General features: G+C 41.6%; 2 protein-coding genes across 2 annotated transcripts; one reads left to right on the top strand and one right to left on the bottom strand.

The window, feature by feature from the left end:
* Positions 1–807: 807 nt before the first annotated feature.
* On the bottom strand, positions 808–4,468 carry LOC134643298 (craniofacial development protein 2-like). Its single transcript, XM_063495603.2, is given in 2 exon segments — positions 808–881; positions 1,161–4,468. A coding segment is annotated over 1 exon segment (777 nt). The 5' UTR covers positions 3,544–4,468; the 3' UTR covers positions 808–881; positions 1,161–2,766.
* Positions 4,469–6,353: 1,885 nt separating this feature from the next.
* Positions 6,354–18,080, top strand: ubl3b (ubiquitin-like 3b). The gene is made up of 6 exons (XM_063495614.1): positions 6,354–6,513; positions 7,072–7,182; positions 11,197–11,305; positions 12,420–12,506; positions 15,549–15,626; positions 16,444–18,080. The coding sequence occupies exons 2-6, from the start codon at positions 7,156–7,158 to the stop codon at positions 16,494–16,496; spliced, it is 354 nt and encodes a 117-aa protein (XP_063351684.1). The 5' UTR covers positions 6,354–6,513; positions 7,072–7,155; the 3' UTR covers positions 16,497–18,080.
* The last annotated feature ends 9,231 nt before the right edge of the window (positions 18,081–27,311 follow it).

Below are 27,311 nucleotides of genomic sequence, written 5' to 3'. Positions count from 1 at the left end.
AGGTGCAGACAAAGTTTGTCTGCCGCTCTGCTATGACTAATGCTCTGTAAATGCACATGCTGCAGGATCAACATGTGCAATCAACATGTCGATTAGCTCTGTCTCTGTGTGGCTGTGCACCCTTTAATCCCAAAAGCAGACTCGGTGTGAGTGTTTGTGGTGTTCACATTAAACACATTTTTGTAATTCAGTTTTTTGAAGTTAAGGTTTCAACAGGGGCTTACAACAAAAAAGGTGAATGTAGCACATAGGCCATGAGTCTGCACAGGAAAGGGGTCAGTATTGCGCAAGCCTAAAATTTGATAACCTGGTTCAGCGGGAAGTTTCACAGTCTATTAAAAGCTCCAAGTGTATTTTGTATGAACACTCTTCCTCAGCTGTCATCTGGTAATTCTACTGGAGTCCATTTATATGAGTTTACCTGATAACACTATATGGAGCGGCAAATAAAACATCGGTGATAAAACCTGTGAAAGTTTACTGCCCTTAATTTCTTTCCGGGGAATTCTCATAAAACAGATAAAACATTCACTGTACCAACGCTTATTTTCTATTACTCTGTCACTGATGTTAAATTAGTGCAGCTTTGCTAAGGAAACTGTGATTATATCTCAACGCCTTGATTCATACCATTCAAGTGGCCCTTAAAAACTTGCATGAGGGTGGGTCAATAAACCTCAGGACCACTTTGAATGAGACAGCCCCGTAGTGGCAGAAATCTCTTGAATAAGAAGTGAAAAAACTGCATACCATCATTACTCAGTGATCTCCTGATGGTGGACTTGTGAACAATGGCATTACTCAGTGTGATAGAGGCCTTTAGTTACTGGAATCCTGGGTTTCCTTTTTACATCAAGGACTTTTACAACCTTCAGCTACTCCTGTGTGACAGTGACAATGATGTGGATTAGTTGTGATGATCAGACCGATCAACACACCTGATTCTAAATTCACTTTCAAGTTGACTGTTCATCCTAGAAGTTCACAAACTTTTGTTTATATTGGATCATTTCATACAAAGCTTTCATCCATTTGTCTAACTTTATGACTTAAACATTTCAAAATATTTTGGGTCATATTTATGCATAGATATGAAAATAATGTATTTAACTGTATTTAACCTTTAACCATCAAAAATGTATAAACTTACTTTTACTTACTTAGACTTAGTTCCTCCTGCGCCGGATGGCACATTGGGCGGCAAGGGATGGCCAACGAGCTCGGTTTGCAGCCACATCTTCAGCCTCGTCCCATGAAAGATCGACCGCTTTCAGGTCCTCAATGAATGACCGTCTCCATGTCTGTTTTGGTCATCCGCGACTCCGTGACCCTCGGGCGGGTCTCCACGACATGGCTATCTTCGGTAATCGTTGGCGAAAAACGTGACCGGCGAAATGAAATCGTGGCTCCAATACCACGTCCGCTAGTGGTCTTGAGGTGGTGCGCTGAAGGACCTCCTTGTTGGTAACATGATCTCGATACAAAATCTTGAAAATCCGTCGGAGGCCGCGCTGTTGGAAAACATTCAGTCGTCGGGTGATTGTTGCCGTCGACTTCCATGTTTCACTCGCATAGATAGCCATTGTTACGACTATTGTATTGAACAAACAGACTTTGGATGATATCGAGATGGTGGTCGATCTCCAAACCAGATTCAAGTTGCGCATGGCCGATGCTGCCTTTCCGAGCCAACAGGCGATGTGCTTGTCCAAGCCACCGTCCGGTGTTATCACACTGCCCAGATACGTGAACTGATCGACTTCATCAAGCGGGCGGTGGCCAACGAGTACAGGAGTATTCACTCGGGCATAACCAATCCGGATGACTTTGCTTTTGGCAGCGCTGATCCGCAGTCCAATCTTTGACGCTTCATTTTCCAGCATGGCGGCCAAATCGCAAATGGAGCGTTGAGTAGATCCAAGCAGTGCAATGTCATCCGCGAAATCAAAATCTGCAATTCGTCGTCCGTCGTGTTCTTGGACTACGTGCTTGCCGTCCCGCAGGGTACGCCGCATGATGAAATCCACAGCCAGCACAAACAGGAACGGCGAAATAACGCAGCCTTGTCGCACTCCCGTCTTGATCTTGAACGAATCGTGGCTTTTGTCTCCGAAATGGTAATTGGACCAAAGTTAACTGGAAGGTCATCCACGGGGCGGAAGGCGTATCGTCGACATAGGCGGCGGTTGATTCAGGATTTCCTCGAAATGTTGGACCCATCGTTGGTCTTGTTCCTCCGCTGTTGTTAAGAAGCGGTCGTCCTTGCGCTTGACTGGTATTCCTCTGCCGCTTGGAGCACCGCTCAATTCCTGAACGATTCGATAAAGCATTTTGGTATCGTTCTTGTTTGCTGCCTCTTTCGCTTCTTGTCCTTTCCGTCCGATCCAATCCCGTTTGTCCCGTCGGCAACTCCGTTTGACCATTTGATCTATCAGCCAATAACGCATGTCCACTGCATCCAAGACTTGTCCTGGTGGCTCTCGTTCGCGTACTTGCTTTACCTTGTTCCGCTCATCAATAAGGTCCCCCGTGTCTCTCTGGATCCATCGTTCACGAAACGTGCCACGCCTGCGGCCTATTGAGGCCACTGCACCATTGACCACCGTTCTCCGGAATCGGTCCCAATGGCTCCTCACCGAGTTGTCCTCCTCTTGCGCCAGGGCCTCAAAATGGTTCCGAAGCTCCAATCGAAACTGGCTGGCCATTTCTGGATCCTTGAGACGAGTGACGTCGAAAGGCTTGGGCGTTGACCGTTGGACACTGTTCTCATGAGCCAGAGTTGACGCTTGGCGATGAGTGGTCCGAGCCGGCGTCCGCACCCCACCAACATCGCACGTCGAGTAACGATGACCGCAATCGTCTCCGTACACAAACGAAATTGGTTTCGTTTTCGTATGTTCCTCCCGGAGCCCGCCACGTTGTCTTGTGTGCTCTCTTGTGTTGGAAAAAGGTATTCCCAAAGCAAAGGTCGTTCGTGGCGCAAAATGAACAGAGCCGGTTGCCGTTATCAGTCGTGCGTGCCCCCAATCCATGGGGCCCGATGGTCGATTCGAATCCAGCCCGGTCCCCGTCCAATTGTGCGTTAAAGTCGCTAACCATTAACAGGTGATCGTGCCAGGGAATGGCTGCTAAAATGTCTTGGAGCTGGTTCTAGAAGGCATCCTTGATTGTATCGTTCGCTTCCTCCGTGGGAGCATAGTCCTGGATGAACGTGATCTTGGCCTGCCAAGTTCGAAATCAAGCCGTGACGATGCGGTCGGAAACTGGTTCCCAACCGATCAATCCCTTTGAAGCCAACTTCAACAAAATCAGTCCGACACCACGTGCATGGTGGGTGCTATATCCAGAGTAGAGAATCGTCTTGCCGTCGCTCATGATTTTTCCTGCGCCAGTCCATCGAACTTCCACTAGACCTAAAACTTTGAGGCGATAGTCATCGAAGACCTGTAGCCCTTGCGCGCTGTATCCCATTCGGTAGAGTGATCTGACATTCCATGTCCCGATGCGAGTCGATATCCTTGTGTTGAGGAATGATCGATCCATCGAGGGAGGGACAGTCGCGAGACTTTGGTCCGTCCACGTCACTAGCGATTGACCTTCCTCTCCACTGATTGCTCGTTGGTTTTCACTTCTCTTTTCTGTAGCATAGCAGGTTTTTACAGGAAGGGGTTGCTAGCCCCGACCAAACCCTCCTCCTTTATCCGGGCTTGGGACCGGCACTGGGAAACAAGCTACCCAGAGGCGGAGTTTAAAAAAAAAGAAAAAAAGATGAAAACAAAACAGATATAGTTGTTGACTGAGATTTGCATGTTACTGTGAGACTGTGATGTCTGGGTTTCTGGGTGTTTTGTGACCGCTGGAATGAGGAGGGAGACATGTCAGCCAGCAGATCAGCAGATAAAAGAAACCACTCGGTATTCTCCCTCAAATATTAACACTGAGTCAGGTTTTGTTTTGCTGCCAGACTCTGTGTGTGGTCTGTGATTGTTTGCAGTCTGCAGGTAAAGTCTGGTTAGTTACAATTAAGTAATTTTGGGCAACGCTATAAACAGTAGTAGTAAACCAAATAGTTTGACTTTTACTTTGACTTTAGTTGTGCCGTAATGTCTTATTACAGATCCATAGCCACAGTTTTCTGGTAGCTTCTCTAAAGACGGTTTATGTTAATATGTTAATGTCATCAATCCTGCATGTTAATAGTTTTTTATTTGTATTTTTAACTTTATTAATAAAAGTAGGGCAATAATGAAACAAGGTGTGGATCTAGACCATGCAAAACAAGACAAACTGGGATAATCAGGACAGATGAGGGGATATTAGGATGTGAATGAGTGTGTTGGCTTCCACATTTAAAGTGGTGCTGAGCATGTTAACCGTGTTCTGACCATGGTCAAATGAGATAAAGAACAGGTAAAACAAACAACAATAATAATACTATCAATAATACTGTGCAAAAATCTCAAGTCAAACCTCCTTTCTTTGAATTTTGGTTCTAAGCAACCAAACTTTCCTGTAATTTGTAAAATGGTATAGAATATATTTAATGTAATGATACAATAAATAGTTTTATATAATAGTGTTTTTGTGGATATTTTGTTGACTCCATTTACATATAGGGGATTTTAGTATACTTCACTGAAGAGCTAGGTGCCACCCTGCCTAGAGCTCTTGCCCCTCCTTTGCCACCCAATCTAAAATTCTCTATATCTGCCACTGATGCAACAGAAGACGGAGTCAAAAATATATGAAGGAATACTGCATCATTCAAGACTGCTTTCTATTGTTTTGGTTTTTTTTGTTTGTTTGGGTTGTTTTTAGATTTTTATTGTATTTTCTTTTTACTTTTTGGCTGGATGGGTTGGATTCAGGATACATAAATATACACAGCAGATGATATTCTGTAGAAAGTGTTTTTTAAAAATATACATTTTCCTGTCACTCTAAGTCTTTATGTCATCAGCCCACACCTCTGTTTCCAAGATGTGACATATTATGGTCAGCTATTGTTAAATATATCATCATATGGGACTTCATTGTCATTATTGTCATTATTATTGTTCACTTTACCCTTTTGGTATAGCAAAAAAAATTTCACAAATATGGGATGAATCAAGAAGACCCTGGAGAGACTCATCCTGGATCAGCTCCAGGCTGTGGTCCACCCACTGATGGACCCACTCTAGTTTGCCTACCAGCCCAGACTTGAATTTTTTAGTCAGCCATTCTCTGCCTGCTCACCCATGTCTCCACCCACCTGGACAAAGCAGCAAACACTGTAAGAATCGTGTTTGTTTGTTTTTTTTACTTCTTCGGTGACTTCAATGCCATCCGGCCGGCTCTACTGCCTGATAAGCTGACAGTGATACTGACTTGTATGGTTGACTGGCTGCCTAACTGGGAGACCAGAAAATGTACTCCTACAGCACTGTGTGTCGAACAGTGAGGTCAGCAACACAGAAGCCCCACACGAGACCCTTCCATCTCACTTTCTCTTCACCCTCTACACTATGGACTTCAGCTACTGCTGGCAGTTCTGATGGCAATGATGGTGTGTGTGTTTGTTAACTTCTGTTTTTGTTGTTGTTTTTATTGCCATAAGACACAGTAGACCTGCATAGTTTCTTCTGTTTTATCTCTTTTGTTAATCACACTGAGTTCGCATGTAATGGAATGTGCTATATAAATAAAACTGACACTAACAGAATGGCACAGAAAATCATTCCTACTTGTGGCCATCAAACTTTATAACTCCTTGTGAAAAGTGGATTATATAATACCTTGCACCACTGAAAGACACAGGAAATCATTCCTGCCCTGTACAACTCCTCTATCTAATACACTGTAAACACTGCAATAGTTACACCCTTTTGCACATGCTCTACAGTCAAATAACAAATGACAAAGTTCACAGGTTAGAGTTAAATGTCAATCATGTATATTTCTCTGTAATATACTTGACTCTGTAATATTCTTGATATTTATAATTGAGCAATTTGTATATATTAGTGCTATTTCTTAAATTTGTAAACTGTGTACTATATTGTCTTATTTAATTAGTTTAGTCTGTTACTGTTACTGTCTTGAAGCAACTGTAACCCACATAATTTCCTTAGGGATTATTAAAGTATTCTGATTCTGATTTTCGTCTTTCATATTTATATTTTTAGTCTGAATCAAAACAGTCCCCCCCCATGATTAATAAACTATTTTTCTGCTTCTTATAATAATATTAATATTAATATTAATATTAATAATAATAATAATAATAATAAACTATTTCTCATTTCTGTTAGATTTTCTCATACTTGGACTCGGACTCCCAGAAGCCTTTGTAGTTCTTCTCTGTGTTTACTACCAGCTGACTTCCGGCGTCTTCCCGTCCATTAGCCTCCGATACCCAGACTCAACCATAACGCCATCCATCTACACTCGATCATTTCCCCATGGAAAACGTTTCCCGCTGACTGGTTGACTCAACTGAATGCAAAATTTCATCGTATTCATCAGATGCAGGTGAGGCCCACAGCACGGAAACCGTCCTTAGGCTGTTAGCCATCGACAGGAAGATCGGGCTAACATAACAGCTAATGCTAACGTTAACAGCGGTAGCTTGTTCAGCTCGCAGGGCTCTGTTTATACACCTTATCTGGGTGAAACTCTGAGGTGATCGGTGTCTCCGGGCGAGACACACCCCCACCTAATGCACCGCTTCAGCTTCCAGTAAATTTATGAGCCGTGATGCCTGAATGGCATGTAGCCCGCTAGCGTAACGTAAGGCTAACTGTGGGATTAATCTTTGAAGCTCGTCCTAGCTTAACACGCCAAGATTACTAATTTGGGTTAGTTAAATCACGGTGTGGTAAAACACAGTTGCTTGGTGCTGTTGCGGTCCAGGCAACTAATCGATCATGTGCAGTTTCGACCGATAGTGTTGTCATGTTAGCTGCAGCGTTAGCCTCCTTCGAGCTCGGTGGGTAACAGTTTGTGAGCGGTGCAATCTTATGGTGCCAGGTTTTTTTTGTTTTGGTGTTTTTGTGGAAGTCAGCCTGACAGTGTTCGTGTTTGTATCAGGGCTCTGGCCCCGTCTCCAGCTGCTGAAGCACACCGATCCTGTCCTCTCTGCTCCCCGTCCACGGCCTTCCTCCTCGCTGAGCCATGACCACTCAGAGGGATCTTGATATGGTGAGTGAGGCTCTGTCACCTTTCAAAACACACAACTGAGGCGATGCTCTCTGAGTACTCAAAACATCCTTTAACATTAATACGTTTGATTATCTGTGTGACTGATGTAGGTGTTTGTATGGGGGTGGGGGTTGTTTGTGGATTAGCCAACGTGCACAAACACTTAGCTGGACAGTGACTGCTGTTCCTGTGAACACCATCTGTCTAATCTGAGTTAAAACGTTGGCCTACTTTCCTTTCAAGGTTTAGATGCCAATTGATTGCACCCTCTTTTTACATCCTGCCCCCACCCAATCCAACCCAACCCAACCACAGGAATGGACACAATAATACAAGTTTTTGTTGGCTTTCTGTTTACTTATTAGTACTATTTTACCAAGAAAAGATGGCAATTATTTGCATTTTGGGGTATTAAACTGCAGTTTGTCTGTAATTTTTATGTAATTAAAAGTTCTGCTGTGAATAAGTGCAGTGACAGTATCAGAAATTAGAAGAAATAAAAAGTCAAAAGAGGACACATTTATCAATCAGATAGGATGATGTTTGGCTGTAGTTTTAGATCAGTTTGTTTTATTTATGACACAATAATTAAATAAATGTGCCCGGTTCAAATAGGATTAACAAAGAACAAAGAAGTAGCACCATGTCACCTAAGCTTTAGAAACAAAGGTAGCGACGTCTAAAGCCAAAGGTTATGAAACAGCTGTTTCTTTTTGTTATCAACTGCTCACCAAAACATAAAACATAGATATCTGGAGCTTGTCATATTAAGGGCAATGCTAAAGAAAGTGTAATTCTCTGTCACCTATCACCATCTGCCAGCTTCATGGCCAACAGGAAGAAGTCCTGTTTACTTTTGTACAATCAAAGACTTTAAACCAGTTCGGGTATTTTTATACAGCATTAATCCTTCTTTCTCTTGAAATAAAATATTTTCATAGGCGATTGCCAATTTTTTGTTTTTTAATTCAAATGTTATTACTGGCCCACATTTTTACAATTGCTGTCTCCATACTGAGTTCCTAGTATGAAAATGTACAGCATTGATCACACGTGTGTGCATATTTCAGGTTTTGGATTGTTGGTAAGGCAAAACATAACTTTTTAAGGACAATTATTCAACTTTTTGTGTTGTTCTATGTTATTTTAGTATTATTTGTGTCATTTAATTTTATGATATTTCTGAAGTGTACGCTTTATTGAATAAGAAGAGTGTTAAACTGCAGATATTAGAATAGGGGTGCCAGACATAAAGCCCTTAGGCCAGAACTGGCCCAGCAAAGACTCCAAACTCGCTCACTAGGCATCTTAAGAAAATGTGAAAGCATGGTTAGTTTTTGAATTTTTAACTGTATTTTCACAAGTTTTCAGCTTTTCCTATTGATCCAGTTATACTACACCAAAGCACAAGGATATTCTAAAATTGTAATTACAGGACAATCCAGAACCTTTTCTGTAACTTGGTAGTACTTTTGCCCACTTCACATCAAAGTGGAATGTATGTGGCACATGATGTAAAATGAGTTTGACATCCCCGTATTAACGGAACCCATGCTTAGTTTTTAAAAAAGAATAAATGTTGTCAGATGTTTTATGTAGGACACCAACATGAGGTAAAACCCACAGGAGGCCAGAGTGGGATTTAATAGATCATCTCTCTTGGCAGCTATCCTGAAGCTCGTGGCTGACTTTGTTTTTAGAAAACTTGACCGGCATGAAGAACAGATAAACCTCTGCTATTATCATAACGCCACTTGGAAGACTTCCTTTCGATTGGTGAACCTCAATGACTTTGTGATGCAGGATGTTGCCATGGATGGCCCGGCAGATTTGACTTTGTTTTTGTTTTGTTCAGGATGAAAGGGAAGGGGGACAAAGCTTGTTAATAATGACATGGGTATGCAGTCCCACGTTGAGGTTATTCAGTTCACAGGGGGATGGGTGAGCAGAGGACCACCGAGAGGAAAGGGGTGTGGGAGGGTGTATTTGTAAACAGATCAGAGAGCAGGGTTGTCCCTTCCTGACGTCACACCTCGTGATTAAGTCTCTTTGTTCTCTCCTCTGTGATTTGTGAACCAAAGAAAGTTCATGTTTCACGTTTTTTTTTTTTAAGAAGGGCAAACGTAGGGGGAACGTTCCCCCATCTGTCAGCTCTGAATCTAGAGTAGAGATGTCCCAGCAAAAATATTTAGTATTGTTCTTTTTGTATGTTTTTGTGGAATGATTGATCAGAGATGAGAGCTCAATGAGGTCCAGCGACAGAGGTCCAAAATGGGCTCAAGATAATTATTCAGTTAAGGGTGATGTTTTTAATCCTGACCACGAGCCTACCTTCATGTAGTCTAATGCTAGTGGAAAAATTCGAATAAAATATTCACATTTTTTTATTCTTTTTTAAATTTAAAATAGTGTGTGAGGAGCTTAAAATCACAAGGGCGACACATGCAGCAGCAGCACTTCTGGAAGTCAGCAGAAATGAAGCATTATGGTGGAAAATGAAACCATATTTTATAAAAATGCCTTAAATGGCCTAACTGTAGATACAGATACAATGAAATTTTTGTAGTTGTTAAACGGCTGTAAAGAATAGAATGAAATAGAATAGAATTGCCCTTTTATTGTCGTGAAACTGTGTTCTGTTAAAATAGAAATGGTAGACAATTAAACCAGAGTTACTCCACTAGTCATAGTAATCATAGTTTTCTCTTGGTTAAAACTTTTTGCACCTTTATCACCTGGGATGCCACACATGTTAAAGCACTTGCTGATCACAGTCTGCTTCATAGAAGCTCTACACTGTCTTGCTTTAATCTTCAACATTAGTTTTGCTTTACTATTTTCCACAAGAGTACATCCAACCATTTTCTACCACTTATCCCCGTCTAGGTCGTGATAGTTTGTTGATAGGAAAATGTGCAGGATCTACATTCATGAGCGCAGCCTTGTGAGGATTCTCAAGAAAAGTCTGTTAACATGATTATTTATTACATTAAACAATTTCTTTCAATTGCAAAACCAATGAATAAATGACAAAGAGGTTTCTGTGCGTGAGGGTGCAGCTAGCCCCTGACTGCTGGGTGATTTTTGACTGTAAAGCCAGCGAGTTTCAGCTTTTATGGAGGAGCAAGTACGCTTGGTCAAAGTCCTGGTAATTTCTTTTTTAATTGCATATGCAGGAAAAAAAAACTTGAGGTAACTGTTAGTGAAAAAGATTTTATGACATATTGTTATGACCTTCAGTTGTGACATTTACTCTGTTACATTCATTTTCAAGCTTACTACTTATTTTCAGATACAGATTTGAAATCTAAATCAACTGATAATTTATGTGATACTCTTATATTTTAAGTTGGCGCCAATTAAAGTAATTAAATTAGCTTTTTTTGGTGTCCTATTAATAGTCTGATCTTCTGGTTCCAGTGGGGATAAAATGTTGGACACTGCTTAAAGGCGTGTTGCCCATGAAGTTTCCCCTTTTATTTGTTTTTTAACAGATATCTTTGTGTAGATGCCCAGAGGATTTAAAAAAAAAAAAAGAGGAAGCCCCTCTGTTAAGAGACCTTCCCACACACACTTGCACGAGTCCCCCTTGGGGCTACGCACTGGCCATGTAAATTTAATAACATGGCCCAGAGCTGTCTGGGACACCTGGGGTTATCGCATTAGGCCGACAGCCCGGAGAGGAGCAGCAGCACCCTGGAACTAAAGGCCCAGTGTTCTCCCCCCTCTGCCCCACCCTTATCTGGTGTTATCTCCAGCAACAGAGGCTCACTTCACCGTAAGCCCTCGATGAATGAAGTCGCCCAGTCAGAGGGTGGAGATCTGGTGTGGCTAAATCTAATTAGACTGGAATGCCCGTCTGTTCGCACCCTTCAGAAGGTCACCTCATGTCTGAGGAGGTTAGAGGAAGTGAAGGGATTTCGCCACGACTAATTGAGAAGAATTTTAATGGAAGTGTGGCTGGCATGACATTTCTATGGACCCATATTTGAATGCTTTTGTTTGTCGCTTTAGGTACACCTCCGCCTTATCCTGGTCAGTGGCAAAACACAGGACTTCACCTTCTCCCCAAATGACTCGGCCACGGACATCGCCAAGCATGTATTTGACAACTGGCCTGCAGGTACGTTTTAAAGGCTTCAGTCTCCTGTTCTTCACTTTTAATATATTTCACACTTTGAACCTCAAAGTCAGACTGATTCAATCTCATACAGTTTGCCAGTTTCTGCAAATATTTAACAGATGTGGAATCAAAACCTGATAGAGTCTCTGTTTAAAAATATGCAAGTATTCACGCTCGCTGATTTAAACAAACTGACAAGCTTTAGAAGTCCAAAGCAGACAGGTGAGTTTGTAACAGTGTGAGGTGGGCAGTAAAAACTCTGCTTTTACTGCCTCATCCAGGGGGACAGATTTGCTGTGCACAACCATGTGAGTGTCAAAAAATGACAAGCATGCTCCCGGGTTTGCTCATCATGTGACATGCAGCCTTTGGACTTAGAAACTGCAGACTCTTCAAATGAAAACTCCTCGGCTGTAGCCAGAGAGCCGGCTCCAAGTTGCAGCCTCTCGAGACTTCATGAATTCATTCATGAATGAAAGCAGCACTGAACTGCCAGAAACTGCAGTTTCAACTCAAGAACCACTTGAGTCAATCCCCGTAGACTCCCATGTTTACAGCCTGGTAAGACAGCGATATTGACCTCAGTGGAGAGTTTAGCCCTTCATAATAATTCTGAGAGTTATTGTGGATACTGGAGTTGGGGACAAGGCTGCAGTACAAGTGGTCAGGACAGGCAGCCATGCTGAAAGTCATCTGGACCTGCCCAAGGAGATTATTGTGAGGTTTTTGAACTTTTTTTATCACCCTAATTTTCGGATCACACCTCGTGTTATGGTGTTGGATGGGGGAATTAACGTTGGAGCCAGGGCAATAAACTCGCCAGGCCAGTACATTAGCTAGTATTAGCTCATTGATGTACTGGGTACCAGTGTGCATGCCAGCTGATTAAAATACAAGAAACTGCCAGTTTGAGGTCATTTGGAAACAGAATCCAGAACTTAGTTAAAGGTTTAAATTGTAAACTGTGGGCTTTGCATATATCACAGTCACAACTTTAGAAATTTGCTCAGCAATCTGTATCATGGCTCTTGTGTTTAGTGTTTCTAGGACAAAAAAATACTGCTGGCTGCATCAGTTGGGAAAGTGATACATCTCTTCTTTCTCTCCTTGGCAGGGTGGGAGGAAGAGCAGGTGAGCAGTCCCAGTATACTCCGCCTCATTTTCCAGGGACGCTTCCTTCATGGCAACGTCACCCTGGGAGGTAAGACCATTGCTGGCCAGAGAAAGCATCAGAGAGAAACAGAATGGCATCTTTATGCTTTTATCTTACTGAAAACGCTGTTGTTAACTTACTAATGCCAAAAACGGCATGCAGGCATATCTAGCAGCAGTACACAAAGCTCTTAATCTAACGATTTACAGTCATGAACTTCTGCCAGTGTCCTCAGATTCCCAGGCAGCATCCTTCCTCCTTTGCTGCTGTTTGGATTATTTCACTGTGCCCAAAACATGAACTGAAGCAGACAGTATTTCCTGATTGAGAACCAGTCTCAGTGCTTCTGATCTCTCACACTGGCTGGACATTTCCCTTTAATCAGAGCAATGTAACGCAAGGATGTGTGTCTCTCTGTTTCGTGTAGAAATAAATGGGAAGTGAAATCGAAAACAGCCTTTATCTTCTGAGACTCATCTGAGAATTATCTGCTGGTATGAGTTTTTATTCATGCAGTATGCAGAGGTAGCAGTAGGTACCATTTAGATTTTATGAACAAAATATACTTTATTTATCCCAGAATTTGTAAACTTGTTACATTACCTAAAAGACTGAGCACAACCTGTGATAGCTCAACAAAAAAACAAACAAAAAAAAAAAACCCAGAGTGAAATGGCTCAATAAGAAATCATATAAAATAAATGCAGGTATTGTGGTATGAGGCAGTGAAGATTTCCTGTGTCTGTCCTTGTGAAATGCATCTTAAAGTGCTCCGCTGCCTTCCAGTAAGTGATGCAGAGGATGGTCCATGATGGTTAACAGTTCTTTAACCTCCTCTCCAGCACAGCCTCAGTCATTTGGATGCTGGGCTTGCAGGCTTGCTCCAGTGGAGCGAGTGATGCCAATACTGAAACTGCTTATCAACAATAATGGGGTAATATGACCTGATTTGTTTTATGCATGTCCGAAAACGCCATACCGGAAACGTGAGCTTTGTCCACACATACGAAATGGGCTTCTTCCTGTTCCTTTCACAATAAAAGTCCTTGACATAGTCACTGCTTGGCTTTTGTACATAAAATGGCTTAAAAAGCACAACAGATTATGGGATTAGAGTCAAGATTTTTTTTCTTTCATTTCAGTACTTATGGGTTTTTTGTTTTTGTTTGTGCTTTTAAATATACCTTTTTTTTCTTGTTTTAAGATTGTCTAATATAAGACAATGAAAATCTCCATGTCAGAAACTCTTTTTAAGAAGCCAATCTATGAAGCTGTTTCTGAGATCCATGAAGAAAATGTTGGTTTAGTTGTGTAAAGTAATTATACTGCATTAAGCGTGGCTTTAATTCAAGCTTTACTTTATAAATTTATACTTTATAAAACACACAAAGTTACTGCAATAGAAGAAATCGAGTCGGTCAGATAAAAGAAGATCTCTCTGTTAAAAGATACAAAAATATAAAGCTTACATTTCTATATAACGCCAATATTCATAATATACAGATGTCCGGTAACATCTGTATATTGTGTCGCTGCCTTCAACAGCCCATCAACTTCTTTCTTCTTGTGATTTGTTGTGGAGTCTTCTGATGGTGGCTGCGGTTCCTCTTTCTGCGTTTCTGTTCAGAAATTTTAATCAAACAGTACCAGGAAATCTGCCTTTTACTCGTAACCGTGACAGGAAGTGCACGTATTTTCGCTCACGTGTAGAACAAATTGTTTGCCAGTATGAATCAGGGTAGTGATCATGTACCTCTGACCGCAGATTGCCTACATTTAAAAGGCTATCCGCTGAAGAAGGTGTGGCTGCTGATTGTCTTAGCACTCATTAGGAACATTTAAAGAAATCCTGAGTTTATAAGTCAGATTAAACCTTCTAGAATGTGACTTTGGTTTGAGATTGAGAATCCCATCAGCATTGTACATGGGAAGCTGCACTGAAGAAGCTTAAGCTGCTCCTTAATTCTGAAGTATGTGGTGTTCTCCACCTCTACCTGAGACCTGTCACCCTCATCACTCTTGTGGAGACTTAGAAACACATTTGGGCTTGGCTTTAAAAGAAGACTTTGATTTTTTTTAAAGGGTTGTCTTTCTCTTCCAGTTGGAAAACTAGTGTGGATACAACCTAGTGCATCAACAGTTGATGGAGTCCTTGATGGAGGTTGCTTGGTGTTGCTAGGTGAAATCTGTTGCAATGAGATATACAATCCTGCACCATGGTTGCCTGTCGTTTGCATGGAAGACACCAGCTGACTGCAAACGCTCGCCAACTGCACTCTGAGTGGTATTTAAACTGTAAATGTTTGAAGGAAAGTGCTCTCAGTCTCCAGCTTTTGTTGAACTTTTCCATTTGAGTAATCTTTGTCTCTGGTTTGCATCGCATTTTTTAAACCGTTTTACTAGTGGTCAAATAGTTTGCAAATGTTTGCAGACAAATCGGTGTCTTCCATGCAACCTGTTGGCAACCTTTGATCTCATCTCCTGTGTGACTGAGGAGCTTTAAACTCTATATATCACAGTGCACTGCGATTCGTCACTAGTGTCACATCTGGTGCTCATCACTGTTCTGCAATCAAGAAAAAATTGGCTGGTTTTGCACGTTTTCTTGTTCTCAGGTCTCTTGTAAAAGATTTTAATCTCAGTGAGGTGAGACTGTCTGATTAAATATGTATACGAGGAAACAGAGAGGAGGTTTCTGGTGCAGCTTCACCGACTTCTAAATTGCAGAGAGTCTGAAGAAGTGAAAGTGACAGCAGCACTTTTAGTATATAGAACAGTTTTTTTATGTGACCATCTCATTTCAGCTTCAAACAAATAGCAAACCTGATGCCAGGTAGACTTATTAATATGTGTAAGGAAAGTTTTTACAATTAAAGATATCCTAGTGGCACATATAAATATTCATGATCCAGCTTGGTTATTAATTGAAGGTTACGATGTCTGAAAATTAAGTAATTCCTATGCGAGACAAATATGGATACTGACAAGGTCATAATTCATAGCATTTGTATGCAGCTGTTGTTGCTGCCACCATTTGATTACATGGGAAAGTACAAGGATGAATCCTGACGTGTTTTTCTGTGTTTTCAGCTCTAAAGCTGCCGCCGGGCCGAACAACTGTCATGCACTTGGTTGCCAGGGAGACTCTTCCAGAGCCCAACTCTCATGGTGAGGAACTTTCATCTGCTCCTTGTTTTTGTTTTTTCTCGAAGTACCAAACTATTAAAAAAAATGTTAAACTGTCACTGGCTCTAATATACCATCATGCATAAACCATCATGCTCCTTCAGTACTTTGATGTAAAAGTTCTCAGCCGTATGTTGGATGTAATCCATCCCGTCACTACCAGCAGCCAAACTCATGACAGGCGTGTGGATGCCAGCATGTAAAGAAAGAAGATGAATGCTGCTAAAACGACTAACTTTAGCCACACTCGGCTAGCTGAGGCTAACTGTTGAGGTTTTTGCCAACCAGTTGTGGAACACACGGTTTTCCTTAGCAACAGGTGGTTGCCAGTAACTCGTCTGTAGGCCTGCATGACTGGGAATTCAGCAATCATTTTCCTAACAATTGCTCTCAACCAACAGCAACCGGATGGAGAATACTCATTTTTCCCTCAAAACCTGTGGTTATCAGATGGTTGCTGACCAGTCTCTAGGCCTGTGTGACTCAGGTCTAATTCACTTGATGCTACATTGTCACTGTGATTATAGCTACGGACATTTTTTACACTGTTCACAGTGCAGTGTCCCACACATTTCAGCAGCTTTTTGTATGTTTTGATTGTTGAAGAATGCGTAAACAGTTTTGAACAGCTTTTAATAATGATCAGATGACCCCACATGAACAAACTCTTTGCAGCTGTCAGGAGGAAGAACCCCCTTCTAACAGGAAACAGATCCCAGTGAGGTCTGTCTCATGTCAGCTGGATGTTTTTGTGGGTTTTTTTGTCTCACCTCATGTCTCTGCTCTCTTGTCTTTGTAGGTCAAAGGAACAGAGAAAAAACAACAGAGAGCAACTGCTGCCTCCTCTTGTAAAGCTACAGAAACGACCCCTTCCCTTCCTTTAATTACACACATGCACACACATATATAAAACACACACACACACACACACACACACATACATATATATATATATAAATAACACACACATTCAAACAAGCATACACTCCCTCTCCGCTCTCTCCTGCCTGTCGTCCCGTCAGCTGCGGATCTGGAATAAAATGCAGGAAGTCCGTTTGGGGTCCCCCTCCCCCCTCTCTCTCTGTCTCTCTCGCTGTCTCTCTCTCACACTTTGGTTGAACTGTCCAATCTGAGGCTTTTTTGTGCCAATAATGTTCACTTTTCTGCCCCCAAACTTCTACTGTTGTTACTTCTTTTTCTTTGAACATCATGACATTGAACAACATTGCAGATCCCTTCACTGCTGGAGACATTTTTGAAGAGCTGTCATGTAGTGAAAAAACAAAGCAAACAACAACAAAAAAAACAACAACCCAGGAACTCGCCTCTCTTCATGGACACAGAAGTGCTATAAAGGATGTGTGGGCTTTAACCCTTCCCTACTAGTCACTTGGATGTTTTCCCCAGGTCTTACTGAATGGTGTTAACCCTCTCGTTGCACTTAACCAGTTTAATTCTAAAGTGTTTGCTGTGTTTCATCTCCTCCTCCTTTGTGGCTTTTTGTTTTGGTCAGATGAACAGACCTTAACTCCTCCCGAACCCAGGTGGCAGAAAACGTGCCATCCTCCTCACAGACTGTTTCTGCCTCTCAGTAACTGACGGTCAGCAGGCCGTCACCTGCGTCTGTTCATGGACCAATCGAGGAAGTACTTTTATCTGGAAGAGTAAAAACACCTGAGGGTCCGCGGGAAACGGGAACAGACTCCCCGGCGAGGCTTGAATAAATGCGGTCAGAGGATTTCAGCGGATCATGTGCGCGCCATCAGGTGACGTGTTCGTTCCTCTGGTGGAGACTTTAATGACTAGACTGTCGATGCTCCCTGGTGATGGGAGCCGGCACGGCGGGCCAGTTAAACGCAGACAGAAGATGCGAGCGGGGAGCGGGTATCGGTGTGACGCCCTCCTCTACAGGACACTGAAAACGAGGCTGAGTTTCTCTCGTTGGATGACTAGAGAGAAAAAAAAAAGGAAAGTTTTGGAAGTGTTTCGCCTCCTTTTTTCATTTGGATGCTGTCGTTTCTTCTCGTTTGCCTTTTATTGTGGAATTCAGTAATATCATTAATATTGAAATTTAAATATATCAATTTTTATCTTGTGTATATGTATTTGTTGAATTTTTGTGCGGGTGAGTTTGTGTGCGAGTGTGTCTGAGGGTGTGTGATTGCGTGGCATAATGTGGACTAATTTGGGGGGTGGGGGGCAAGTGGTCTTCAAAAAAAAAAAAGAAGGTGGTGCACTGGGAGGGTTGATGGGCTGTGGTTTCTTCAGAAACAGTCGGAAACCTTTTGATTCCTTCCATCGAGTGTCTTTTGGTTTGTGTTTTTGTCAATCAATGTCACTGCTATGAAGATTAGCTCAGTATGAATAAATGTAAAAACTAAAATGCAATGTGGTCTACATCAAAGCTTGTATTATAAATTAATAAATCTTTACATAAGGCAACTTCTTCTGCATATTTGACTGTTTACTTTCTTTTGAGTAGCTCTGCATGACTAATGTTACTAAAGGCCCTTATTGATCTTATACTGCACCTTGATGGTTCAGCTCATGCTCTGAAACCTTTTAACTGCTCCTCCTTTAAGACAGCATTGTTGTGATTGGCTGTCCTCCACATACAGAAGGTTTACAGCAGGTGGGAGGGGCTAGTGTCCCGCCAGCCAAAATAAGGTGTGTTTTAAGGGCTTTGTGCCTTTTTTTTAATGTACACATTTCCCATAAAGCAAGCCTTTAAAGAAAATCTTCACAGAATCTGTGTATGCAGCTACAGAATACTGAGTCATCAAATGATGTGACTGACAGGAGGTTAATAAGGATGAAAAGAAACTAAAAAGGAGGAAAGTATCACAAAAACTAGCTAACAAGCTAAAAGAGGCACCAGGACCAAAAGTCCCCTTGAAGGATTTCACAAGAACCTAAATGTTTTGTGAAAGTGTGCCATGTGCACATTATACATACAGGAAGTGCTCAGCCATGATGCTCCCAGCACAGTGTTTATGCCAGAAGATTGTGGAATTAAGAAAATGAAATGTCACTAAGTGACTTGTGACAGCAGTTGCATCCCATTACAGATTTCAGTGAGCTCTTTAGACCAAATCTTTCACAAGTCATTGTAAAGTCAGACTGTGTGGCTAGGCACTTGATCTTATACACAATGGCAATGGGACTGAAAACACCTGAATTCAAATATTAAAGAGGTGTTGCCTAATACTTTTGTCCATGTAGTTGATGTGGTAATGGAAAAACTGTTGCAGGTATTGTATGCGATGTTAACTCTTTCACCTATAAAAATGACGTGACGAGCTCTCCTGTAACCTTAAGGATGAGTTTTCCTCAGTTCATATCAATAAAGACGTAGTTTGATAACCATCAGAATAAGGTCTGAGTTTTTCCAAGGGTAGCTACACAGGCAGAGGCCACCCTCACTAACGTCTTATGCAAACTCTGTCATTTTGTTCTATAAGCAGGCCTGAACTATGACAGAAACCACTCGGTTCAGGAAAGAGCTTCACGGATTAGTCCTAGTCTGTTTTCAAGTTGTAAGAGTTAAAGATTTGAACCCGCAGGGATAACTTGTTTGTACTCTGACCTCATTACTTTAAATTCCGGTCATATCAAATAAGAACATGGCACCATTGTAAGAGCAAATGTATATGACGAAAAATAAGGAAAAAGATAATAGAGTTGCCTTAAAATATTAACCATAGTTTTCAATGTAATATTATCAACTGTCATACTCTGAATACAGAATTTTAAGGAGGCAGGGTTATCCCTTGGTTAGAATGATCAGTGATTGATTAGATAATTTATTTAATCACTGAGAACCTTTTTTCTTCACATAAAAGTTGGCATCTAGATTTTTTCCCCCCGATCTGTGCTGTAATCTTTTTGTGTTTTTTGTTTATTTAACTGCACAAAATTGAAGTAAGGGATGTTTTTCTATTATTGGGGTTAAATTAACCTTGAAAGAATGGTCTACACAGATATTTCTAAAGGTTATAGTTGCACAAAGGTTTCTGTTTGGAGCTTTAACGAGAAGAAGGCCGATGGACAAACTTCTAAAAATCTACTTGGTAGTATTATTGCAGTTTAACGTTTTGACCTGTAGGTGGCATTGTTCCTCTTTTTGCCTAATGAGTGAAGGCTGCTAGAGGCTGCTGGTGGAGGGTTTAAAAGTACAAAGCGGTGAAGAGTGTTTCCACGGATGGTTTTTGAGACTGCTTGAAGTTTAAATGAAGTCGTTTGAGGGTTAAGTCTGACAGAACCAAGTGAAAGGAAACAGCTTGCGACCCACGTGCTGTCATCTCCATCAGCTCCAGTCACTGCTGTGTTGTTACATCGGGGTCATGACTTTGTGCTGAGCTGATTTCTGCTTGTCTGCCTCAGGAATCCGCTCCTGACGTGTCGCTGCAAGACATCCAGGTTTCCAGTTGACACTGGCAGCGTAATGTAGGAAAAGTGCAGTCCACCCACATCCCCCTGAACATACTGCACTTTTAAACCTGAATATCTGATATATGTGCTGAAGCCTTTTTTCTTTCTGTGTCCCCTCACCTTTTCCCTGTGATCTCAGTAGTTTTGGGAGTTTTGACAGAATTCAGTGGAGAGAAGAGCCTGAACAGGAGCTGACCGCAGAGGAGTCCAGGGAGGCAATCTGCTGAAATCTCGGCTACTTAGGACCACCACATTCACAGCTGCTTCTGCAGGATGAATTGCTTTCTGTGGTCAACATGACTCAAAGCACGCATGCAGCCAGTTTCTTGAGTGTGCTGCGGTGGGCTGCACTCAAACCACCGTTCGCTCCTGGCATGTTGTCCCTCTGAGGGCGGACTGCACTCCTGATATGTAGGGCTTAACTCCCACTCTGACAGCAGAGGTTCTTGCTGCTTTCTACTCCAAGAATGTCCTGTTAAGTCGAAACACTACTGTAGTTAAACTGTATTATTATTATTTTAGCTTTTTTTGTTAGTGGGAAGAAAACAAACTAGGCCCGTAAGTTTGTGACTTACCTTATGTGGACAATCACAGAGGATTTTAAATAAAAGCATCAATCTATGATTGAATGCAGACTTTCAGCTATAAGTCAAGGGGTTTCCTATATGCAGCCATATTTATTCAGTCTCCCACTTTCAAAGGATCAATATCAACTGGACAAACTAACAGATTTTTAAATACTGGAATTGTTTTTAATAGTAGGATGAAAATCCTTTGCAGTCGATGACTGCCTGAACTCTAGAACACGTGGACGTCACCAGATGCTGCGTCTCCTTTCTGGAAACTCTCTGCTCTGCTAGGCCTTTACTGCAGCCGCCTTCAGTTGCTGCTGGTTTCTGTGTCTGTCTGCATTCAGTTTTGTATTTAATAACTGAAAAGCTGCTCTACTAGGCTGGGATCAGGTGACTGACTTGGCCATTGAAAAATAAACATTTTATTTGCCTTGAGAAGCTCTTGGGTTGCTTTTGCGGTTTGCTGTGGCTCATTATCCACATGCACTATGAAGTGCTGTTTCTCTCCACGTCCATATTTTTCTCTTCCCATCATTCTGGCTCCAGTTAATTGTGGTTCATCTGTCCAAAGATCTATTTTTTTCAGAACTGTGCACGCTTTTTTAGATGTTTCCTGGCAAAGTCTAATCTGTCCTTCCTTTTTTGTTTCTTGTCTTGTTTGCACCTTGTTGTGTCCAACCCTCTGTTTCCATTCATGAAGGAGTCTCGTGCTTGTAGACCCCGACAATGTTTGACATGTTTACCTCCTTGAGTGTGTTCTTGACTTGTTTAGAAGTTTCACCATGGAAATAATTCTGCCATCATGCACTTCTTCTGTGGTCTTTTTGGTGTTACTTAAGAATGCACCAGATTCTCATTTTTCCTGTCTTTCTGCTGAAGAAGGCCATGAGATGTGATAAGAAGCTATGAAACAGCTGCTGGACCATATTTTCTGCTGATGTTTGACTAATATTAAACACTTTGCCAAACTTCAGGGTAATTTTGCAGACTTTTGTGGGCGTGTAACCTCAGGTCCATTCATTCATCTTTGCATGGAAGTTTAACTTTTTATTTAACAAATTTAGAGGCGGTGGCACAGAGGAGGTTCGTGGATGTAGCAAAGGAGGAGAGTTTCTTTTCATCCCATGCAGAGGGTCAGTGAGACAGATGACGATGCCAGGGACAGGGTGAGATGGAGGCAGATGATCTGCTGGGGCGACCTCTAACAGGAGCAGCTGAAAGAAGAAGTCTGAAGTTCATTCATCCAAAAAGGTCCTTACTGTACTGACCTTGAGGTGAAATTGTTCTTTTACAATTAGAAGCTGTTGCCAAGCTCCAGAGTAAAGTTTTAAGGTTGAAAAGAAAAGAAAACTTTGGTAGTTTTAAGAAACAATCATATTTGCTCATTAATGTCCCTCTCATCTCTGAGTGTAATGCAGGACGACTGAAGAACAGGAAATGCAGCTTCACATGAAGACTGAAAAATAAAAGCTCACTTTAGTTTGTTAGACTCATAACTGTTTGAGTATTCAGAACTACTGCTTTCTGTGAAAATGCACATAGTAGCTGGACTGGATGGAGAGAAAAGAGGTGAATGCCTAAATCCACAGGCGACTCTGATATATGTGTTATTTTCTTTGATGGTATCTTGAGCTCCAAATCCCCCTTTCCCTTCATTGTAACTCATTTTCTAATCTGCCAGTTCCTTCTGTATTAAAACCAGCTGTGACCAGCTGTTAACACACACACAAAAGCAAGCACATACCGCAAGCTACTGATACACTAAAGTTAACCGTTTGGAGGCTGAGTTTATGTTTTGACACCTTTCATACTGCATAGTATCATTTTTAGAGTGCAAATTCAGCTACAAAAACATTATTTAAAAAATTAGAAACATGCCTAAAATTTGACAAATGTTTTATTGTAATTAGTCAAAATGTTTCAGGGTTACAGAGACTTAATTTCCTCTCTATGCTTTGTTTCGGTTTATATTTAATTTTGCCGTTTTTTTTTTTAACCAAAATTTCACCTTTTACAACAAACACGTGTTTATATATATTAACAAGCCACTTTATTAGGTACACGTTGCTAGTTCTGTGTTTGACTGATGGCATGAATCCTCTGTTCCACCTCATCCCAAAGGTGCTCTATTGGATTGAGACCTGATTACGTGGAGAACATTTGAGTACAATGAACTCGCTGTCATGTTCAAGAAACCAGTTTGAGATTATTTGAGATCTCAATGTCACAACATTGCGTGTTATCCTAATGGAATCAGACTGTGGTCATAGAAGGGTCGACATGGTCAGGAACAATACTCAGGCAGGCTGTGGCGTTTCAGCAATGCTCACTTTGTACAAAGAGCCACAAAGAGAGCCTGGAAAATATTCCCCACAGTGTTAAATCACCAACAGCCTGAACCACTAATAGAAGGCAGGATGGATCCATGTTTTCAGTTTTTTTTTCGATAAATTATCACCCTACCATCCAGATGTTTTAGCAGAAATCGAGACTCATCACACCAGGCAACATTTTTCAAATGATCTATTGTCCAATTTTAGTGAATCTACGCGAGTTGTAGCCCCCGCTCTTCTGTTCTTTGCTGACAGCAGTGGTACCAGGTGTGGTCTTCTGCTGCTGTAGCCATTCTGGAATCAGAGATGCTCTTCTGCATAGCTTACCTTGGTTCCAACGAGGGGTTATTTGAGTTAATGTTGCCTTCTTATCAGCTCAAAGCAGTCTGGCCATTTTCTTCTAACCTCTGATATTAACAAGACACCCAGAGAATTTTTGCTCTTTTTCACACCTTCTCTGTAAATCCCAGAGACAGTTGTGATGGAAAATCCCAGTAGATCAGCGGCTGCTGAAATAGTCAGACAGGCCGGTCTGCCACCAACAGCCACGCCAAATTGAAAGCCACGTAAATCAAAGTGAAACACTTTGTTTTCTTATTCGTCATATTTTTGTCACATGTGAGACGCTGGCAGCTCTACGTGTCCATTATCAACTTTTCCCTCCTTTGAGTCTATTTGTCCACACCAGAGGTCCTCTGATGGCATGAAATGAAAGAGTTCAGTAGGCCAGTGTGAAAACATACACACTCATGCAGGGGTTGAATTAACCCAGCAGGGTGTTAGCAAATGAGCAGCTTTCATGCTGCTTCCAGAAGCTGCTGCTGTCTCTCTTCATCTCCAGCCCTCCTTTCTTCTCCTAATTGGGAAAACGACACTGGTTCCTGGTCTCTGAATGAAGGGAATGTAACCGGGACTCTGAACCAGGTGTGTGTTTTACCTTTGATGTTTCCATAACCGAGCTGCATCAGAAGCGTGACTGAAGGATGGGTTGGTTTATTAACCGTTTATTTTCCCAGATGGTCCCCAGTTTCTTGTAATGTGCTGCTGTGAGGGAGCCATGGCTTTAGCAGGAAGGTCAACCCTGTCCATGGGAGAGAGAGAAGGAAACCTCCAGGGCTCATATACAAGATGGAAATCTAAACACTTCTCTGCAGTACTTTGGCACAAGAAACCTTTAACGGTGCAATAAAAAAGAAAAAAAAAAACAGACTTTTGCTGACTCCTTCAGGAAAAAAATGGCCAAACTTCATGGCTGATATGCTTGGATATAATTTATAGTCTGAAAAATAATTCTATCATTATTCTACAAATAGTCTTTTCTGATTTGTGTGCTTGGGTAAAAATTCCTTCAGTCCAAAACAGGGGTGAACTTTGACCTCTTTCACATTGTCCACATGTTGCATGTTTGCACTCCTTTAATTTTAATGTGGTTAGATCCACATTACTTATTAATGTACGTATTATATGTGGCTCATGTGACAAATAATCCGGCAATAATCCAAATAATCCAGAAAATGTTTACTGGCATGCTTTAAAGAATTAGAATTTCAAAATAAGAGCATTCTGTTTAGCTTTTTTAAACTTCTTATTGTCAAATATTTTGTCTCTTCAGCTTTTTTTTTAGCCACACCTGTTGAGTAGCAAACAACAAAGTCTGGCAGACAACAGTAAAAAGGCCTCTGAATTTCTTCCAGGCTGTGCAAAGTCTTTCAGTTTATTAATGGAAGATAAATATGCTTTGAAAAATACAAAATCTTACATCTCAAGCCTCACCAGACAATGCAAGAAGACAATAACTGGCAACAGCAACAATCCTACAGCAATTTTCTCCAGAAGCTGCACAGTCTAGTCTTTAAAACTAGCCTAATTTTCAAACATGTTTCCTGGTTTTTGTATTTTTAACAAAGTGGGAAAATGTCAGATTATAATAATAACGTTTAAAAAGTTTAAAACCTTCAGCACCAGTTATCAAAAGATTTAAGTGTACAGTATATGTGCATATATTTATGTATATTTGAGTCTGTATATATCTGTGTGGATTAGGGAAAAATCAAATAACCAACCAAAAATCCAAAATAAATTAAAACTTGCACCCAATTTTTGTTTTTTAAAGTCATTAAAGATATGTGCTGTACAAACATTCCACCCTGTCAAAACAGACAGTTTAAAAAAATTATTAAAAGCCCCAAATTACCAAAACCTTCATGCCTTTGATGAGTGTAAGCAAACTTAAAAGTGAACGTTTGCCAAAAAATTCAAAGTTTAGCTGGAGGCTAAAGGTGTCAGTGGCAGTAATAAGGTTTTAGAAACCAGTTGGCTCATTGAAACTTTATTTTATAAGCTGCAATATTACACATCAGAACCCGATAGTAAAACCAGAATTGCAATGGCTCAGATGATTCCAAACACTAGAAATCTTTCCCCCACAGGAACGCTTTTATGTTCTTCTTGGCTCCAGAAATGGTGTCCTCATTGTTTTGTTAGGACAAGTGGTCACTGGAGGGTATTGGCTTCTCACCAGAACTTTCTGCCTTTATTTCCCTTCGACTGAAAAGCACAAACTTTGAGGGGAAACATACTAAAGTGATTACACTCAGAGCCGAGGCCAAAATGTGGAAAATGGAGCCCAGAGTAATTCAGGCTCGCTCATTACCCATAATCTCCTGCTGATTACTGTTTTGTTTGTGTACCTGCGACTTGGATACCTGAATTATAGGTCTTCTAACGATCACTGAATTTATACACGAGCCTTGCTCAGCTTTCCTCAGCACGTGATCGGCCTTTTTTTCCTTTCCCTCCCTTTTTACGTTGAGGATCAGGGTTGCGATTTGTGTTCAGGTGTCTCCGATTTCTTCACCTTCATGCTCCAACACCCGCTCTGATCACTCTCCAGACATCATTAAAGTGAATAAATTTCCTGATCTCCGGATCTAGTCCTTGAGTTATTTCTCGTGTTCATATCGTGTGTGATTATTGTTCAGTGACACCAGATGCTGACCCAGAGCTATGTTACCCTTCTGTAGGTCTGAGAAGAATGTAGACAGCCCCCCCCCCCCCCCCCCCTTACTCCTCAGACTCTTTAATTTCACTTTAAAGACTAAGACTTGCATTAAGACTCATGAAGATGCACTGAACTATAATCTCCACCAGTTTTAAAAACCGCCAAGCTGCATCTGTCCCAACTTCAGCTCTCAAAGTGTTTCTTACTGTTTAACATTTTCTCTCTTCGCTGTGAGCCGTCGCTTGTTTGAAGCGGTTTCTTTGCTGTCTGCAAACTCTGCTGCTCGTTCCGAATTTATAGGTGCGCCTTATTGGACTTGTTGCTGTGTGTGCATGTTGTTCATTAAGACATCAAAATGCTTTACAGTTCATTGCTCTTTTACACTGCCCGCTGGAGCCGGAGCTGTAATTCCAGTTAGTTAGGGATCAGATGGAGGTCACCGCTGGCCTGTGGGGGGGTTTGCAGTGCACCACACGTCCATCAGGCCTCTCTGGACTACATTACAGCTTTTATCCTCACTAATGGGATCTCTTGGTGGGGAATCCCAAGGGTGGTGGGGATTAAGATACCTGGCCATGTGGGGCACAGCAAATATGTTGCACATGCTCAGACTTCTGCTCCTGCTGCTGCTCTAACCTAAACATCTTCTGGATACACAAAAGTGGAAGGGGATTTACGTGCTCACACCCAGATTACTAGGGATCTATCTTACATGCAGCCTCTCCTTGCACATTTGCAGCATTTCTGCCTTTCCACACCTCTGACTCCTTGTGCAAGTCGCTGAGAGAGTATCAGATGATGGAGCGCTGGGACACCATCTGAATGTTAATTTTCTACTCTGTTTGACTTGAGTGACATTGTTGTATGTGTTCTGGGGTTTCCCAGCAATCCAGGCAGGGAGGAAGAAAGAGAACAGAGTGAGAAAAACTTAACTTGGAGGACAAATAAAGTGTTGAGGCGAAAAAAGCTGTGAAGGAGGAGACCGGCTGAGAAAATCATGCCTTTTATCGAGATATTGCAACAGAGCAGGAATTGTTCCTCTCAGCTTGTCTCTGTCCTCTTTTGTGTATCTTAAACCTTCATCACGCTCAGTCGCTACAGTCTGTGTGAGTCACGACTTAACGCCCCATCTGTGGTTCACATGGCGTCTGGGCGACTCTTTAAAAGCAACAACACAGCTCAGTAATTCTCCACCTCCTCCTTCAGCGTGTTTGTTTCCATGTTGTTCATCAAATGGTTGATGAGAAGGTTGTGTGTCAGTGACAGCAGCCAGTTATAATAAAGCATACTGTAGCACGTAGCTCGCGGTGCTTTCACACACTCCTTATTT

Source organism: Pelmatolapia mariae, linkage group LG2 (assembly GCF_036321145.2).
Source record: "Pelmatolapia mariae isolate MD_Pm_ZW linkage group LG2, Pm_UMD_F_2, whole genome shotgun sequence".
NCBI lineage: Eukaryota > Metazoa > Chordata > Actinopteri > Cichliformes > Cichlidae > Pelmatolapia > Pelmatolapia mariae.
The sequence above is the reverse complement of the archived record's forward strand: the minus strand, read 5'-3'. Positions and strand labels throughout refer to the sequence as shown.

Bases quoted from the DNA above. Each gene is read 5' to 3' on its own strand.
- ubl3b (XM_063495614.1), top strand. From the start codon at position 7,156: ATGACCACTCAGAGGGATCTTGATATG. The intron at 11,306-12,419 runs GTACGTTTTAAA...TCTCCTTGGCAG, and splicing joins ATTTGACAACTGGCCTGCAG to GGTGGGAGGAAGAGCAGGTG. The intron at 15,627-16,443 runs GTGAGGAACTTT...TTGTCTTTGTAG, and splicing joins TCCAGAGCCCAACTCTCATG to GTCAAAGGAACAGAGAAAAA.